We start from the raw sequence: 17,503 nt of genomic DNA, 5'->3' as shown, positions 1-17,503 counted from the left end.
TCAGACAACCATAGAGTTAAGCCCAAGCTTCCTAGAGCTTATTGAAAAGCCCGTGGAAACCTACTGGGAACTGGATGCGATGAGAGCCTACAAGTAGGCTGCTTACCGAGTACATTTTTTTTACTCGCCGCATTTTAGATTTCTTTTTCAGGTCTTCGCTAGCTGTCGCTCGAGGTGGGGGAGCGTTTGAGAGCTGCATTGCCACTTGAGGGTCGCTTATGAGTGTCGACCCAGTCCGTGTACTTTGGGCCTTTTATATTTCGTTCGAAATAGTATCCCGAACCCTTTCTCCGTCTGTAACAAACCTTTAACGGCGCATGTTTGTATTGCTTTTCAATTTGCCTTAGTCGCGGCGTTGTTTGATTTTAAATTGCACTATTTTAATGTTTAATTTAATTTTGCTTTTATTTTTATTTTCCTTTCTTTTTGTCATTTTCGTCACGGTTTGAGATTTGAAGCCTCGAAAAATCACGTAACGAAAGACTCAACGACTCTTGGTCCAGCGAAAACAGTCCGTTGGACCGATCAACCTAGACCTCTGATACCAAGTTTAGTTCATAAATTTCTTGGCTGAATCAAGCATGCAACGTGCTCACAATCATTCCACCCTAGTCCTTGTCGATTCCGACAAGTATTTCTTCAATGGAAGTCCAACACAATCAATTACACGCTCAATGTGTGTTCGAGGGCACGGTTCTCGGGCTTATATCAAGCTCTAGAGCTCTTAAACTTTCTCGTAGAGGTCCACAATGAATCGAGATTATAAAAACAAAAATAAAAATAAAAATTTCAAATATGGCGTCGCCCAGACTTGAACTGGAGACCTTCAGTGTGTTAGACTGACGTGATAACCAACTACACCACGACACCGTTAGGAGCCTCCCCAGAAGGTCAGACAACCATAGAGTTAAGCCCAAGCTTCCTAGAGCCTATTGAAAATCCCATGGAAACCTACTGGGAACTGGATGCGGTTAGAGCCTACAAGTAGGCTGCTTACCGAGTACATTTTTTTTACTCGCCGTATTTTAGATTTCTTTTTCAGGTCTTCGCTAGTTGTCGCTCGAGGTGGGGGAGCGTTTGAGAGCTGCATTGCCACTTGAGGGTCGCTTATGAGTGTCGACCCGGTCTGTGTACTTTGGGCCTTTTATATTTCGTTCGAAATAGTATCCCGAACCCTTTCTCCGTCTGTAACAAACCTTTAACGCCGCATGTTTGTATTGCTTTTCAATTTGTCTTAGTCGCGGCGTTGTTTGATTTTAAATTGCACTATTTTAATGTTTAATTTAATTTTTCTTTTATTTTTATTTTCCTTTCTTTTTTTCATTTTCGTCACGGTTTGAGATTTGAAGCCTCGAAAAATCACGTAACGAAAGACTCAACGACTCTTGGTCCAGCGAAAACAGTCCGTTGGACCGATCAACCTAGACCTCTGATACCAAGTTTAGTTCATAAATTTCTTGGCTGAATCAAGCATGCAACGTGCTCACAATGATTCCACCCTAGTCCTTGTCGATTCCGACAAGTATTTCTTCAATGGAAGTCCAAAACAATCAATTACACGCTCAATGTGTGTTCGAGGGCACGGTTCTCGAGCTTATATAAAGCTCTAGAGCTCTTAAACTTTCTCGTAGAGGTCCAAAATGAATGGTGATTATAAAATCAAAAATAAAATTAAAAATTTCAAATATGGCGTCGCCCAGACTTGAACTGGAGACCTTCAGTGTGTTAGACTGACGTGATAACCAACTACACCACGACACCGTTGGGAGCCTCCCCAGAAGGTCAGACAACCATAGAGTTAAGCCCAAGCTTCCTAGAGCCTATTGAAAAGCCCGTGGAAACCTAGTGGGAACTGGATGCGATGAGAGCCTACAAGTAGGCTGCTTACCGAGTACATTTTTTTTACTCGCCGCATTTTAGATTTCTTTTTCAGGTCTTCGCTAGCTGTCGCTCGAGGTGGGGGAGCGTTTGAGAGCTGCATTGCCACTTGAGGGTCGCTTATGAGTGTCGACCCGGTCTGTGTACTTTGGGCCTTTTATATTTCGTTCGAAATAGTATCCCGAACCCTTTCTCCGTCTGTAACAAACCTTTAACGGCTCATGTTTGGATTGCTTTTCAATTTGTCTTAGTCGCGGCGTTGTTTGATTTTAAATTGCACTATTTTAATGTTTAATTTAATTTTGCTTTTATTTTTATTTTCCTTTCTTTTTGTCATTTTCGTCACGGTTTGAGATTTGAAACCTCGAAAAATCACGTAACGAAAGACTCAACGACTCTTGGTCCAGCTTAAACAGTCCGTTGGACCGATCAACCTAGACCTCTGATACCAAGTTTAGTTCATAAATTTCTTGGCTGAATCAAGCATGCAACGTGCTCACAATGATTCCACCCTAGTCCTTGTCGATTCCGACAAGTATTTCTTCGATGGAAGTCCAAAACAATCAATTACACGCTCAATGTGTGTTCGAGGGCACGGTTCTCGGGATTATATCAAGCTCTAGAGCTCTTAAACTTTCTCGTATAGGTCCAAAATGAATCAGATTATAAAAACAAAAATAAAAATAAAAATTTCAAATATGGCGTCGCCCAGACTTGAACTGGAGACCTTCAGTGTGTTAGACTGACGTGATAACCAACTACACCACGACACCGTTGGGAGCCTCCCCAGAAGGTCAGACAACCATAGAGTTAAGCCCAAGCTTCCTAGAGCCTATTGAAAAGCCCGTGGAAACCTACTGGGAACTGGATGCGATGAGAGCCTACAAGTAGGCTGCTTACCGAGTACATTTTTTTTACTCGCCGCATTTTAGATTTCTTTTTCAGGTCTTCGCTAGCTGTCGCTCGAGGTGGGGGAGCGTTTGAGAGCTGCATTGCCACTTGAGGGTCGCTTATGAGTGTCGACCCGGTCCGTGTACTTTGGGCCTTTTATATTTCGTTCGAAATAGTATCCCGAACCCTTTCTCCGTCTGTAACAAACCTTTAACGGCTCATGTTTGGATTGCTTTTCAATTTGTCTTAGTCGCGGCGTTGTTTGATTTTAAATTGCACTATTTTAATGTTTAATTTAATTTTGCTTTTATTTTTATTTTCCTTTCTTTTTGTCATTTTCGTCACGGTTTGAGATTTGAAGCCTCGAAAAATCACGTAACGAAAGACTCAACGACTCTTGGTCCAGCGAAAACAGTCCGTTGGACCGATCAACCTAGACCTCTGATACCAAGTTTAGTTCATAAATTTCTTGGCTGAATCAAGCATGCAACGTGCTCACAATCATTCCACCCTAGTCCTTGTCGATTCCGACAAGTATTTCTTCAATGGAAGTCCAAAACAATCAATTACACGCTCAATGTGTGTTCGAGGGCACAGTTCTCGGGCTTATATCAAGCTCTAGAGCTCTTAAACTTTCTCGTAGAGGTCCAAAATGAATCGAGATTATAAAAACAAAAATAAAAATAAAAATTTCAAATATGGCATCGCCCAGACTTGAACTGGAGACCTTCAGTGTGTTAGACTGACGTGATAACCAACTACACCACGACACCGTTGGGAGCCTCCCAAGAAGGTTAGACAACCATAGAGTTAAGCCCAAGCTTCCTAGAACCCATTGTCACTTGATGGTCGTTTATGAGTCTCAACGAGTATCCAGAACCCTTTCTCCTTTGTAACAAACCTTTAACATCACATGTTTGTATTGCTTGTCAATTTATTTTTTCGTGTTGTTGTTTGATTTTAAATTGTATTATTTTAATATTTAATTTAATTTTTCTTTTATTTTTATTTTCCTTTCTTATTGTCATTTTTGTCATGGTTTGGGATTTTTAGGCTCAAAAAATCACTAACGAAAGACTCAAATGACTCTTGACCGGCGCCGCGAAGACTAATTTGTCTGTTGTACCACTTGATGTCTTTTGAATCGCCGTGAGAGAAAATCATTTGACGGAGGAGAAATAGCCCAAGAGACTTTGTTGGAGGAAAAATAAGAAAGCATAGAAAATAACATAATAGGAGTTTGATTTTGTTGAAAAACAAAGTGATTTTTTTCTCATGACATGTTTAAATGACAATTCTATGGTAAAAATGTGGTTGCCAACTAACTTCCCTGTAAACATGGCCGAAATGGCATGCCAAAAATATATGGTAATCCATTCAACTAGTAATTTGAGTAAAAACGTGAAAAAAAAAATTAAATAAAGAAAATAGCACACTTTTGTATAACATCCCTCCTGTTTCCTATGTAGAGGGAACCACAGGGTATATGAGTGCCCAAAGAAGACATTAATACGCACATTCCAAGCCGCATTAGACATAGACTCAGACGCAAAATCAGAGGGCGAAGAAGTTGAAAAAGTGTTGAACACAGAAACTCCTCGAATGGGAGCCCTAAAGTTCCTATTTGCACTTCAAAAGAAGATTGGAGAGCAAAGAGAGCCGATTGAAAAAGGTCTCATATACGTGGAAGCATGGGTGAATCACAAATTGGCTAAGAGTACGATGGTTGATTCAAGAGCCACCCATAACTTCATGACCGAGATTGAAGTAAATCGGTTGAACATTGAGACTCGGGGAAGATGCAGGTCGTCAACTCTGTGGCCCTACCGATCCTCGGAATAGCGAAAAAGACTACCCTAAAGTTAGGAACATGGAGTCATCTAGTGGACCTTGTGATCGTCAAAATGGACGACTTTGATGTGGTACTCGGGATGGAATTCCTATTCGAACATAAAGTGATCCCCATGCTTTGGCAAAATGCCTAGTAAATACAGGATCAACCCCTACTGTTGTCCAGACAAGCATCAAATAACCTGATGGAATCAAGATGATTTCAGCTCTCCAATTTAAACAGGGTCTTTCACGTGACGAACCAACGTTCATGACCATCCCTGTGGTTGAAACTGAAGGAACAGTTGAATTGGTTCCCATAGAAATACAACGCGTACTAGAGGAGTACGAAGAAGTAATACCAAAGAGTCTACCAAAGACCTTACCACCTCGTCGGGGCATAGACCACGAGATCAAACTGATGCCAAAGTCGAAACCCCAGCAAAGAATGCCTACAGAATGACTCCACCGAAGTTAGCGGAGCTACGGAAGCAACTGGATGAACTACTTACTGCTTGGTTTATCGAACCTGCGAAAGCTCCCAACGGAGCCCCGATGTTGTTTCAGAAGAAGAAGGATGTAGTCTTCGCCTATGCATAGACTACTACGCCCTAAATAAAATCACTGTAAAAAATAAATACCCTTTGCCCATCATTACAGACTTGTTTGATCGACTACATGGTGCGAAGTACTTCTCGAAACTCAACTTATGGTCGGGATATTATCAAGTTCGGATTGCCGAGGGAGATGAACCCAAAACGACTTGTGTCACTAGATATGGGGCCTTTGAATTCTTAGTCATGTCTTTTGGTCTGATTAATGCCCCTGCCACATTTTACACACTAATGAACCAAGTCTTCCAAAAGTACATCGATAAATTCGTGGTAGTCTACTTGTACAACAAAGTGGTTTACAGCTCCACCATGGAAGAGAATCAAACCCCCCTGCGGTTAGTTTTCGAAAATTTGAGAGAACGCCAACTATATGTGAAGAGGAAAAATGCACATTCGCACAACAACGAATCAACTTTCTTAGACATGTAATAGAAGCAGGCACGGTAGGTATGGAAGAGGAGAAAGCCAAAGCCATCAAGGATTGGAAGACTCCCTCTTCAGTGACAGAAGTACGTTCCTTGGGTTAGCAAACTATTATTGGCGGTTTGTTGAAGAATTCTTGAAGCGCGCAGGTCCCTTCACTGAGCCATTAAAGAAGGGAAACAAGTGGAGTTGGCCACCACGCTGTCAAGAAGCCTTCGACAACTTAAAGAACACCATGATAGAAGGGCCAGTTCTGGGGATTGCCGATGTGACAAAACCTTTTGAAGTCGAAACGGATGCGTCAAACTTCACCCTAGGGGGCGTCCTACTGCAGGAGGGACACCCCATTGCATACGAGAGTCGGAAGTTAAATGAGGCAGAAAGAAGGTATGCAGCATCTGAGAAAGGAATGCTGGCAGTAGTCCACTGTTTACGAGCTTGGAGGCAGTACCTCCTCGAAGCTAAGTTTGTAGTCAAGACAGACAACAGTTCCATATGTCACTTCTTTGACCAACCCAAGTAATCGTCGAGACAAGCATGTTGGCAAGAATGTGTAGCCAAATTCGACTTTCAGTTCGAACACAGGCCAGGTAAAGCAAACCAAGCTGCAGATATCTTAAGTCGAAAGAGCGAACATGCAGGCCTATGCATGTTAGCTCATCTACAAGTAAGTAAGCTGAGCGGAATGATACGAGAAAGTATTGAAGAACACCTAGCCAAAGACCCGGCCGCCCAGGCCATCATGTAGCTAGTTAGAGAGGGGAAGACTCGTCCGTTTTGGGTCAAGGACAATTTACTCTTCACAAAGGGAAATTGTCTTTATGTTTCCTGTTCGGGGAACATGAGGAGACTCCTACTTAAAGAATGCCACGACACACCATGGGCAGGCCACAACGGGTGGCAGAGAACCTATGCCCTCCTAAAAATTGGGTACTATTGGCCGAACCTTCGCGACGATGCGACACAGTTTACAAAGACTTGTCTTATCTACCAACAAAACAAGGTTGAACAAAACAAAATTGCGGGACTACTAGAACCTTTACTGGTCCCTTCCCGATCATTGAAAAGTATTTCTCTAGATTTTATCACACACCTCCCCAAGGTAGGAGAAATGAAATCCATCTTGGTCATCATCGACAGATTCTCCAAATATGCCATATTCATCCCAACTCCCAAGTCATACTCTACTGAAGCGACTGCACAACTATTCTTTCGACACGTAGTCAAGTTGTGGGGCATTCCCGCTAGTATGATAAGCGATCACGATCCGAGATTCACATGAACGTTTTGGATTGAGTTGTCCAAGCTATTGGGGTCGAGCCTAAACATCTCTTTGAGTTATCACCCCCAAACTGACGGACAAATTGAAAGGTCCAACAGTATGCTTGAGGATTTCTTACGTCATTTCATCGATGCACGATAGAAGAACTGGGTACAGATGCTTGATGTAGCTCAGGTTAGCTTCAATTACCAACAAAGCTCGTCGACAAGAAAAACCCCTTTTGAAATAGTATGTGGTAGACAACCACTTATGTCCCATGTTATTGACCACCCCTATGCTGGTAGAAGCCCTCAAGCATACAATTCCACCAAAGAGTGGAAGCAAACGTCAGAAATAGCACGAATGTACTTGGAGAAAGCCCCACGAAGAATGAAGAAGTGGGCGGACCAAAAACCAAGATCATTAGAGTTTCAGGCTAGTGACCAAGTTATGATCAAGCTGAGATCAGAATAATTTAGATTCCGTGGGAATCGAGACCAACGACTAGAGCGAAATTTTGAGGGACCAATTGAAGTCATTGAGAAAGTCGGAAGGACTTCATATCGTCTCCAACTACCTACATGGATGAGAATTCACCCCATCATCCATGTAAGTAACCTAAAACCGTATCATCCAGACAACGATGACCATCAACGCAACCAAGTGACACGACCACCAATGACGATGAAGGACTCAAGTAAAAAGGAAGTAGAAGAGATTTTAGCCAATCGAACTTGTCTCATTGGCAAACCAAAGTGCAACTTATAAGAATTTTTAGTTAGAAAGAAAGAACTTCCAGAAGAAGAAATCAGTTGGGAAAGTGCCAACGACCTGAAGACAGCCACACCTCAGATTGCAGAGTTCGAAGAAATGAGACGGTTGACAGGGACGTCAACCAATTAAGTGGGGGAGGATGTCACAGTCATGCTTGTCCAAGGCGTGTTTCCCATGGTCACATGCCCGTTACACACCGAAACTCTTTGCCTTGTACTACTTTACTGCTTTCTTTTATTTCTTTCATGTTGTACTATTTCTTTCTTGTTTTCTTTAAGAGTATGATGTTTTAGCAATATCATAGCTACGCCTAGTAGATATGAAATGCCCCAAAATGTACTATAGGGGGATGCAACTAGTTGTCAAATTCTCGCTACCCGAAAAGTTATATAATGTTTAAGCCATTATTGTTGCCTTTTTGCTTGCATGCTATATAACACCACTCTCAATCTCTCTCTCATTTTTGCTTTCAAAACTCTCTTTACAAAACCTCTCTCCCTCGCTTTCTAAAATATTCTCTTTAAATCGAGGCCTAAGGTTTGAATACACGTTGCCCAATCATAGGCAACGTGATCCGAAGTTGGCTTGACTCATTCAATGCTGGGAGTGAGTGCCACACAATCGCCAAATCCGCTGCCAAGAAACAGCGATTGTGGTATAGGGTATCTCATCTAGATGAGAGAACATGAGGCTACACTTGACATCCTGCTAAGAAAACATGGTGCAGGGCATCCCACCTAGAAGAGGAAAACATGAGCCTTGAAAGCACCGCGTGGTGTCGGGGCATGGGTCACATTGGACATGATTAAAGTATTTCCTAGCATTCTTGAGTTTCTATGTTTGAGCACCTTGATCTCTTATCCTTGAGTGGTACTTAACATTCTCTTATTTAAGTAGTAGTAGAGCTTGTGTGGTATTATTTTTGGTTCTCAATCTTGTAAGTTTTTAAGGTCCATAATTTCTTGAGGCACAAGTGGTAACATGCATTCATAAACATATGAACCCATAAACATGAGTTATTCTAAAGAGTCATATAAAACTATAATGAAATCTTATCTTGACTCCTGTGTTTCCTTTAGATGTTTCTTGGGTCCTAACTTGGTTGAGGTTTCCAACTTGAAATCTTGAATATACATTCATGTTCTTAGCACCGGGCCTTAAGAAGTAGCAAGTCATTTGAGGCATGTTTAAACCTTAAAGCATCCTAGGGAATCTTAGGGACATTTTGGTCATTTTACCCCTAATTCTTGGTTTAGATACTTATCGTATTCCAATTATTTTCATATTTCACAACATTGCATAACATTTTGAAGTCATCTTAAAAAATAAATTACATGACTTTAATAAGTATGTGTGACAAACCTTAAAATTTGATACAATTATCCAAATTTAGGACTTAAAATGGATCCAATTGGAAGTTTATGATTTAAATGGGTAAGAGATGAAATTAAATGTTCTTTTTTTCCCTCAATTTTTATTCAATTCTGGTAAGTCTAGAACGTTCCATTTCGGCGGTTCGGTTCGGACTAAAACAGGTTGTGATCACAGTGAGAATCCTCTCCAGCAACTCAACACTCCAAGCTTAACCTTCCAATTTCTCAAAATCCATGGATATGGAAATCGATGCCTCGAAAGATCTTCGTCTAATCAAAGATGAAGATCTTTTCAAAGCCGCAGAGACCGGCGATTCTTCCGCTTTCGCTGCCCTTGCACCACACCAGCTTTCTCAATCTCTCTCCCTGAGAAATGAGGATGGCCGCTCTCTTCTCCATGTTGCTGTCTCTTCAGGCCACGCCGATGTTAGTCTTGACCTAACTTTTCTTTGAATTAGTGAAATTCCAAACCAAAAAGCTCTCTCCCATGCCTTCTCTTGTAAATGAATTACAACTAGTGGTTTTATTGTTTGGCATTGTTTTTGTTATTAAAAGAAAGGTCTTATTACCTTGTCAATTTGAAATGCGTAATGAAGTACCGACCATGGCTTTCTTTAAGGCTTAAATTTGGATGTCTGTTGGCCTTATTTATACATTATTGGAATTCTTCGTAATGCACCAGGTGGTAAAGATACTAGCTACTGCTGATCAGTCTACAAAATTAATAAACTGTGCCGATGAGGAAGGTTGGGCACCGATTCATTCTGCTGCTAGCATTGGGAGGTCTGATATTTTAGATATCTTGCTAAGCGGAGGTAAGTGAATTCTAAGATTTTCTGATGTTTTGTATATCTGGTTGCTTTTGTAGTGCTTTGAGTCGGCTAGTTTATGTACTAAGCTAAGTTGAGACGACTGCTGATTATTGGAGGTCTCTAGAAAAGGGGACATTAGACTCTCACCTTCCATCTTCAAGATGCCCATGAAATTTGTTAAAACTGTCTAGTAATCGAACTATGTCGTTTTTAATCTTCTCTTGTTATCATTAGTTTATTGGGTGTTGATAAAGACTGTAACTCTCACCTTCTAATTTGAACTTAAACCTAAAAATGGATAGTGGAACGAGAGACCACTGACACTAATGTTTGGAAGATCCTAGTATAATAGAAAGACCTCTTTTGGAGAATCAGCATCATGGACGGTTTTTCAGGCTATTCAGTACTAATTTCTAGATTTTCACATCGGGGACAAAGTGTTTCGGACAGGAGTAATTTTAGGTCTTTAATAGTTAAAGCTTATTATAGGAGGGTTGAAAGGGAAATGTATCCTTTTAAGTTAGTGTGAGGGTGAGAAAGTTTATGTGTTCGCTTAAAGGGAGAACAGAAGGCCTCTTGAATTGGCTTAGTTGATTGTTGTATGGTGCCTTGGTCACCTTTTGTCTACACAGTAGAAAATTACCACCATTTGTACCTGCCATAGCATGAAGTATGAGATTGTGAGGCCACAATTATGAACTTCTATATCAGAAAGGGTAAAAAGGTAAAGTAAAAGAAAGTTAGTTAGAATGAGAAGACGCTTTGCCTTTCAGAGCTAGTAGGTAGGAGGGGGAAGGGATATGGTTATCTTGGGATTTGTAGTGCATTTTTAGTAGAGATTTCCTCTCTCAAGTTAGTCAAGCTTTGTATGGTGATATCGTTACTTTGTTCTCTACATTGCATACTTTAAATTTCTTGGACCTATCATATTGGTGTCAAAGCACGTTAATCCTCAGAAAGGGGTAAACGATGACGCATAAGCAACTAGAAGAGAGTATGGTAGGAAATCTAACATCGGTCCAAATAGGTGTTTCTTTGAAAACCTAACAAAAACTTGGGACCAGGGATATTTTGACGAGTAGAGGCACTTGTCGGTTGTGGAGTATGTGGTAGAATTGACAACCCTAGAGCTTGACTCCATGTGTCTAGCGATTGAAGTTGTTATCCAAAAGTTCTAAACAATTATTCCAACTATTGATCAACTTTTCCCTCAATGATTAATTGACAATTGAATTCAACTCCTGGAGTGTGAACCACCCATCAATGTCAAGCCATGCAGGTACACTTACGCTTAGAAGTTTGAAATTGATCGAAGAAATGTTATGGAGACATTACCATATACCAACCTGATACTCCTAGTGAAAAAAAAAAAAGGCAATAGTCAGAGGTTTTGTCTTGATTATAAGGCTCTACACTATCTGTTTGAGTATATAAGTCCATTATCCAAGGTGAATTGTCATTACATGATTTCACTAACTCTTTGGACCTTTTTAGGTTGCGTCAGGTTATGAATAATAGGGTGTTGTTCCAAATGATTAGAGAAAGGACAGTGTTTCCTTTAAGTCTGCAATTGATGGTCTATTGTCTATTTAGGTGTTTTAAGAATCTTCGAAGGAAGTTGAGGCGATGCCCAAGTTTGCAACCCAACAAGAGATGAAGGAACCTAATTTGTTGGCAGAGGAAAATAGAACTGTTACAAAGCAACCATGTTTAGAGGTTGAAATGATTTTTCAAATGTGAATGTTGACACTGTAACTTTCATAATAGAGAGGTATTAATTTTGAATCAAAATTTGATATGTTTAATGCAAATATTTTGTACCATGAAATGCCTTTACAGGAATCAGGGAGGTTAAATGAATCACCTTCATCCCATGGATTCATTAGTTGTAATATGAAGTTTTTTGTTTTGCCTTCAGTTAAAGATTCAAAGAGGGAAGATATCGTTTTGGTGAACAGTTCACAAAATTTTACGTCTAGAAATAAATACCATGCTCCTTTGTATTCTCAAAATCGTGTTAGTGGTTTGGTTCTTCACTGCTCTAATGGTGATGTTTAATCCAGCACTCAAATTCGCGATTATGATCCTGGCAACATCAAGGGCAACCTTTACGTCTTTAGAAAGATCTGAGAACATCTAAACCATTGCTTTCAAGGAGTTGTCTAAACCTTCGACACACTCTTCCACATGGGCAATAGACTTTGTTGAGCTATCCCTACGCTCGAAGCCAAGTCATGTGACTTTTTCTTCTAGGGTCACAATGTTGAGCATTGTTGGGAGGGAGTCCCACATTGGCTAATTTAGGGAAGTATCATGGGTTTATAAGTAAAGAATACATCTCCATTGATGTGAAGTCTTTTAGGGAAGCCCAAAGCAAAGCCATGAGAGCTTATGCTCGAAGTGGACGATATCATACCATTGTGGAGAGTTGTGATTTCTAACATGGTATCAGAGTCATGTCCTTAACTTAGCCATGTTGAACAAAGAAGTTGTGAGCCTCGAAGGTATAGTCAAAAGTGACTCGAGTGTCGAACAAAGGGTGTACTTTGTTTGAGGACTCCAGAAAAAGGAGTCGAGTCTCAATTAAAAGGAGGTTGTTCGAGGGCTCCATAGGCCTCAGGGGAGACTGTATGGTGTACTTTGTTCGAGGGAAGGATTGTTGAGGATTGTTGAGGATTGTTGGGAGGGGGTCTCAAATTGGCTAATTTAGGGAATGATCATGGGTTTATAAGTAAGGAATATATCTCCATTGGTATGAGGCCTCTTGGGGAAGCCCAAAGCAAAGTCATGAGAGCTTATGCTTGAAGTGGACAATATAATATCATTGTGGAGAGTCGTGATTCCTAACACTCAATCCTTACATCATCTCTTGGATGGGCATCCTATCTAGGGACAATTTAATATATGTATGCAAGATTCCAACTACCAAACATTGTTAGGGACTTCTTGCAAGAGTACCTGCTTTCAATCTTGACTAACCGGTCAACATCGCTTGGTTGGTTCATTGATTGCATTGTCTGGCCACCTTTTGTAGGAAGAAAGCTGATTCAAGTCCCTATGAGTTTCTTAAAAGTAGGTTAAGTTTCTTAAAAATAGGTTGGTATATTTTCTGAGAGGACAACTCTCATGAAGTATTTGGTTTAGCTAAATTGTCTTTGGGAAAAAGAAAATTCTTTTCTTTCGGTTGTATTGTAGAGGATGTATTTAAGAACTCGAATGAAAAACAAGGGCTTGGGTTTCGGTCAATGAGATCTCAAAAGATTCTTTAAGTATTGTTGAAAAGTTGTCTTTTTCTTATTCTCAACGGGTTAAAAATGTTTAGCGGTGAAATTGGATTCCAGTGAGCTAATGGTTGTTTCTAGGTTATTTGCTCACAATAGTTGGAAGGAGATCAAAGATGCTTTGGAAGATCACTTTAAGGATTCTGATTCAATTAATCCTTTAATGCAAGCAAGATTTCACTAAATTTGAAGGATGGAAACTCATTTAAGACTTTTGATTATGAAGGTAAATGAAGACTCTATGGTGATTTAAATTTGCTTATTGAAATATGGTCTCGTGAAGAGCATAGTCGTCCAAATTTTATTGAAGGTTATGGTAGATGAATCTCCGTCAAGAACTTGTCTCTAACCTATTGAGATCATAGCACATTTAAAGCTCTCGACCCTAGGTATTTTCTACCTACTCATTGTGTCAATTTCGGGTATAAGTACTCTTTTGTTGAAGATCGTTTGAAACTCCCTACTCGGTGGCGTAAAAGGAGTCTAGAACTCCTACCCTTTGGTGCCTCCTCAGAATAAAATGAGCCCCGCTCGAGGGACGACCAAAAAACGGGAGTGTACTGCATTGGGCAGAAGACAGAGTGGTTCTACCAGCCAAAACTCATCTATGTATTATTGTAACACCTACTGATGTACCTCATAATTGAGGTGTACCTTCCTGATAAATGCACACACTTGTAGTCATTTCAGCCTAATTTTAAACTGGTTAATGCAAGAACTACTTGACTTGCGGTTGTTGCAAAAGAAAACAGACCCCCCTTAACCAGTCATACCCATTTATGGAGATTCAGGATCTGAAGCTCAAATTAAAGGTGATTGAACTGAACATTCCAAGTGCATCTGGTAGGAATCGAACCTACAAATTTTTCCCTTTATTAGGTCGCAATACTTTGTGGTTATTGTTTGAGTTTTCTTTGAAGCTAAGCTTTTGTTTGATAGGTCCTTTTTGTTTCTTGGTCGTTCCCTTTTCTTTTATAATTTCTTTATGATCTTGTTTGCATGTTTTTTTTGTCCTTTCTTTCTTTTCCACTTCCTTTGGAGAGGAGTTGGTATCATTTGAATATTTTCCTTTTCATTATATCAATGAGAAGTTGATTCTTGTTTAAAAAGGGAAAAAAAATTAATTTTTATCTAAGGTTAAAACACTACAAATTGGTGACTAAACAAGCTTGAATGTTTTAAGACATGCAACCTAAATACAAGGCTTGCAAGGGGCAGAATGCTCTCTGGTGCAATTCTAAAGAGAAAACTCAACTTCAAATCATTCAGCTCAACTGTATGGAAACAAAAAGCTTTCCTTGGGTTTATATAGCCAATGGTCTTGACAACTTTTCTAAATTCCGTTTAATTCAAATAATTAAATCCTATGCTAGAAATGAAATAAATACTTCGAAAATAACAAAACTCAAAGATCTTTGAACAACTTATAAAGTTTTGGTTGGTTGAACAGTTCAATTAAAAATTTACGAAGGAACCATCACAGCTCTTGTCTATGGACCACAAAGTTTAAAAGATCTTTCAATGACAGAGAGGTAGAGTGGGGAGAATGCTGATCTTGTTGGAGAAACGTCAACTATCTGCAGGCAACCTTAAAGAGGACTGTCTTCATGGCTTCCTTTTTTCTCTTTTATTCAGTGGTCTAAACACTTAAATATCCAGCAAAGGAACCCCAATATTTCATTTTCCTTTCGTGGTATTGCCTCTGCTAATAGAATGAGGAAGGCAGTAATAATGTCTTCCTGACTTACACTTCCACTAGCAGTATTGGGTATTGGTTGTTCCGTGTGTCCCCATCACTTGCCTTGTCTATGCTCTATCAATATCTCTTGCTCATCACTCTCATGGCTCACCCTTTCAGAAGCAAGGGCCCGGCAAGCTGAAGGGCAGAGTCAACGGCAACGCCAAAATTCTTTGGATTAATAGTATCTTTTCTATTTTATGTGAACTCTTGGTGGAGAGAAATAGAAAAGCATTCCATGATAAGGATAGAAACTTTTGAGCTCTCTTGAGATTAAACTTCTTTTCATTTGTCTATCTCTTGATAGTAATTTGTAAATATTATAACTTTTATACTTTTTGCCAACTAGTGAGTCGTTTTTATTCTCTTTTATTTGTGTCGGTTTCTTATTACCTTCCTTCAAGAAAAATTTCTATGCGACTGTCGCACTCTTTAACTATTTAACTATTAGATGCATGAGAAAGAAAGTAAAAGATGAACTAAAAAAAAATTAAAGATGCTTTTGATGGTGCCTCTATCAGCCATGAGACCAACAACTACACTGTGCCTACCTCCCCAATAAATTTTTCTTTTGCAGTCCCTATAATTGCTTCTTTCTTCGTATCTTTCTCCCCTAATTTAATTAAAAGCTTTGTTTGTTACATTTGAAAAGGAAAAAAAAAAAGAGAGAGAGAGAATGAAGAAAGATTATTCACTAGGTACTATACTCTTGTGAATGCTAGAATTAATATGTTTATGGAATTATCTATAATTCCGAAGCTGTCTTTTTCTCTCTTCATTTTTCTTCCTTTTAAAGCATTCCTCGCGATGTTTTGATATAGCCTTTGCTCTCATAAAAGTCTTCAAATGAAATCTTACTCATAAGTTACAATTGAAATTGATTTTGATAGGATATGTTACAAAAGCCAAAACCTTTCTTTTTACTGGAATAGAGCCGCTGAGTAATTAAAACAAATGAACGATTAAACCAAAATTATTTAATAAACTCCCTGCATCATATTTTCATGATATATCATGTTTATGATGAACACAATATCTATACTTGAGTTTTTATATGCATATGTTTATGTTCAAGACCTTTCATTTTTCATCTTACAGGAGCCGATGTAAATTTGAAAAATAATGGTGGTCGCACTGCTCTTCACTATGCTTCGAGCAAAGGGTGGTTGAAGATTGCTGAAACTCTTATCTCACATGGTGCCAAAATTAATCCAAAAGACAAGGCATGTCACCTCATATATAGTATTTTAAATTGCCTAAGCTTTATTTGAATTCAACATGTAGTTTGCTAGTACAGCTAGAGTTGAAAAGTCTTATTGTGTCATACTTGTAAATCATCTGATCAATATTGCTCATGGGAGCTGATGAATTGGACAAAAATTAGGTGGGCTGCACGCCGTTGCATCGAGCAGCTAGCACGGGGAACTCAGAATTGTGTGAGCTTCTGATCGAGGAAGGAGCAGAAGTTGATGCAACTGATAAAGCTGGTCAAACACCTCTTATGAACGCAGTAATTTGCGAAAACAAAGAGGTTATTTTGATTCTTTTATACATATATATTTTCCGAACTCTATGTTATAAGTTTTGCTTTAGTTAGATAAGTTTGTTTCTATCATCTGTTCCATGACGTTGGTTGTATATGACATCTTCGTCTGGCTGAAAGGAGCGTTGTGATTGATGATTAACGAGGCAAATAATTCTAATTTTCTATAAAATTGGTAGCAACTTGAGCCTAACTCAATTGGTTGGTTAAAGCATATGGTCTTGGCTCAAAGGTTAGAGGATCGAATGTCTCCTGTCCATTTGTTAAACTCAATATTTTCTATTGAAGAGACATTTTTGGTAGTGCCAAAAGGAGAGAAAGTAGTATGCCATTTCAACCAACATGTACTCTTGAGCCAAAAACTAGTGTTGTTATTTGTTTACAGTTAAAATAAATTACATATTTCATCACGTTTTTAAACATCAGGCTATGTTTACTTTTTAGTTTTGTGATGAGCATTGGTGGATTAGATGTAGATATTGCTTGCGTGGTCGTGGTAGACAAACGTTATTACTAGTTGTGTAAGCTGAAGAGAAGATGTTTAATACTCTAAGTTGATGTTTCTGACAGGTTGCTCTTCTTCTAATAAGACATGGAGCGGACGTGGACGTGGAAGACAGGGAAGGTTACACTGTTCTTGGTAGAGCTTCAAGCGACTTTAGGCCAATCCTGATTGATGCTGCCCAAACAATGCTTGAAGGATGATGAAAACGACGTCGTTGTTAAAGCTGTACCAGGGGTTCCCTGTATTCACTCCTCTAGTTAATGAGAAACGAAGGTTTCCAGTTTGGGTTCGAAATGCCAAAACCTGGCTCTTCATTTTCCCTTTTTTATTTTTATTTATTTATATTTTTTTTGTTGAAGTTCCATTCTATACTAGTAGTTCCATGATGTTGTAGTAGTGCTTGCTCAAATTTAAAGCTGAGTTTTGGTAAATATTTGGATGATTTTATATTTTGAGGTTAAGTTGATTTCCTGTTGAGACGCGCGATTTAGCATTTCTTTATTTGTTTCTTGGATTCACATCACAAAAGAAATTATGTATCTGCTCATTGTCTTTTTGTTTTTGTTTTTTTTTTTTTTTT

General features: G+C 39.2%; 1 protein-coding gene and 4 non-coding genes across 5 annotated transcripts; 1 reads left to right on the top strand and 4 right to left on the bottom strand.

Moving 5' to 3' along the window:
- Nucleotides 1-796: 796 nt before the first annotated feature.
- Nucleotides 797-870, bottom strand: TRNAV-AAC. Its single transcript has one exon. It is a non-coding gene; the product is annotated as a tRNA-Val (tRNA).
- Nucleotides 871-1,687: 817 nt separating this feature from the next.
- Nucleotides 1,688-1,761, bottom strand: TRNAV-AAC. Its single transcript has one exon. It is a non-coding gene; the product is annotated as a tRNA-Val (tRNA).
- Nucleotides 1,762-2,577: 816 nt separating this feature from the next.
- Nucleotides 2,578-2,651, bottom strand: TRNAV-AAC. The gene has a single exon. It is a non-coding gene; the product is annotated as a tRNA-Val (tRNA).
- An 817-nt stretch (nt 2,652-3,468) lies between these two features.
- TRNAV-AAC lies at nt 3,469-3,542 on the bottom strand. Its single transcript has one exon. It is a non-coding gene; the product is annotated as a tRNA-Val (tRNA).
- Nucleotides 3,543-9,165: 5,623 nt separating this feature from the next.
- LOC111450350 (26S proteasome non-ATPase regulatory subunit 10) lies at nt 9,166-17,394 on the top strand. Its single transcript, XM_023090425.1, has 5 exons — nt 9,166-9,470; nt 9,727-9,859; nt 15,974-16,098; nt 16,260-16,406; nt 16,989-17,394. Exons 1-5 carry the CDS (start codon nt 9,279-9,281, stop codon nt 17,121-17,123), a joined length of 732 nt encoding a protein of 243 aa, XP_022946193.1. The 5' UTR covers nt 9,166-9,278; the 3' UTR covers nt 17,124-17,394.
- Nucleotides 17,395-17,503: the final 109 nt, after the last annotated feature.

Source organism: Cucurbita moschata, unplaced genomic scaffold (genome assembly GCF_002738365.1).
Source record: "Cucurbita moschata cultivar Rifu unplaced genomic scaffold, Cmos_1.0 Cmo_Scf00012, whole genome shotgun sequence".
Taxonomy (NCBI): Eukaryota; Viridiplantae; Streptophyta; class Magnoliopsida; order Cucurbitales; family Cucurbitaceae; genus Cucurbita; species Cucurbita moschata.
Note: the sequence above shows the minus strand (reverse complement) of the source record. Positions and strands in the feature narration are given on the sequence as shown.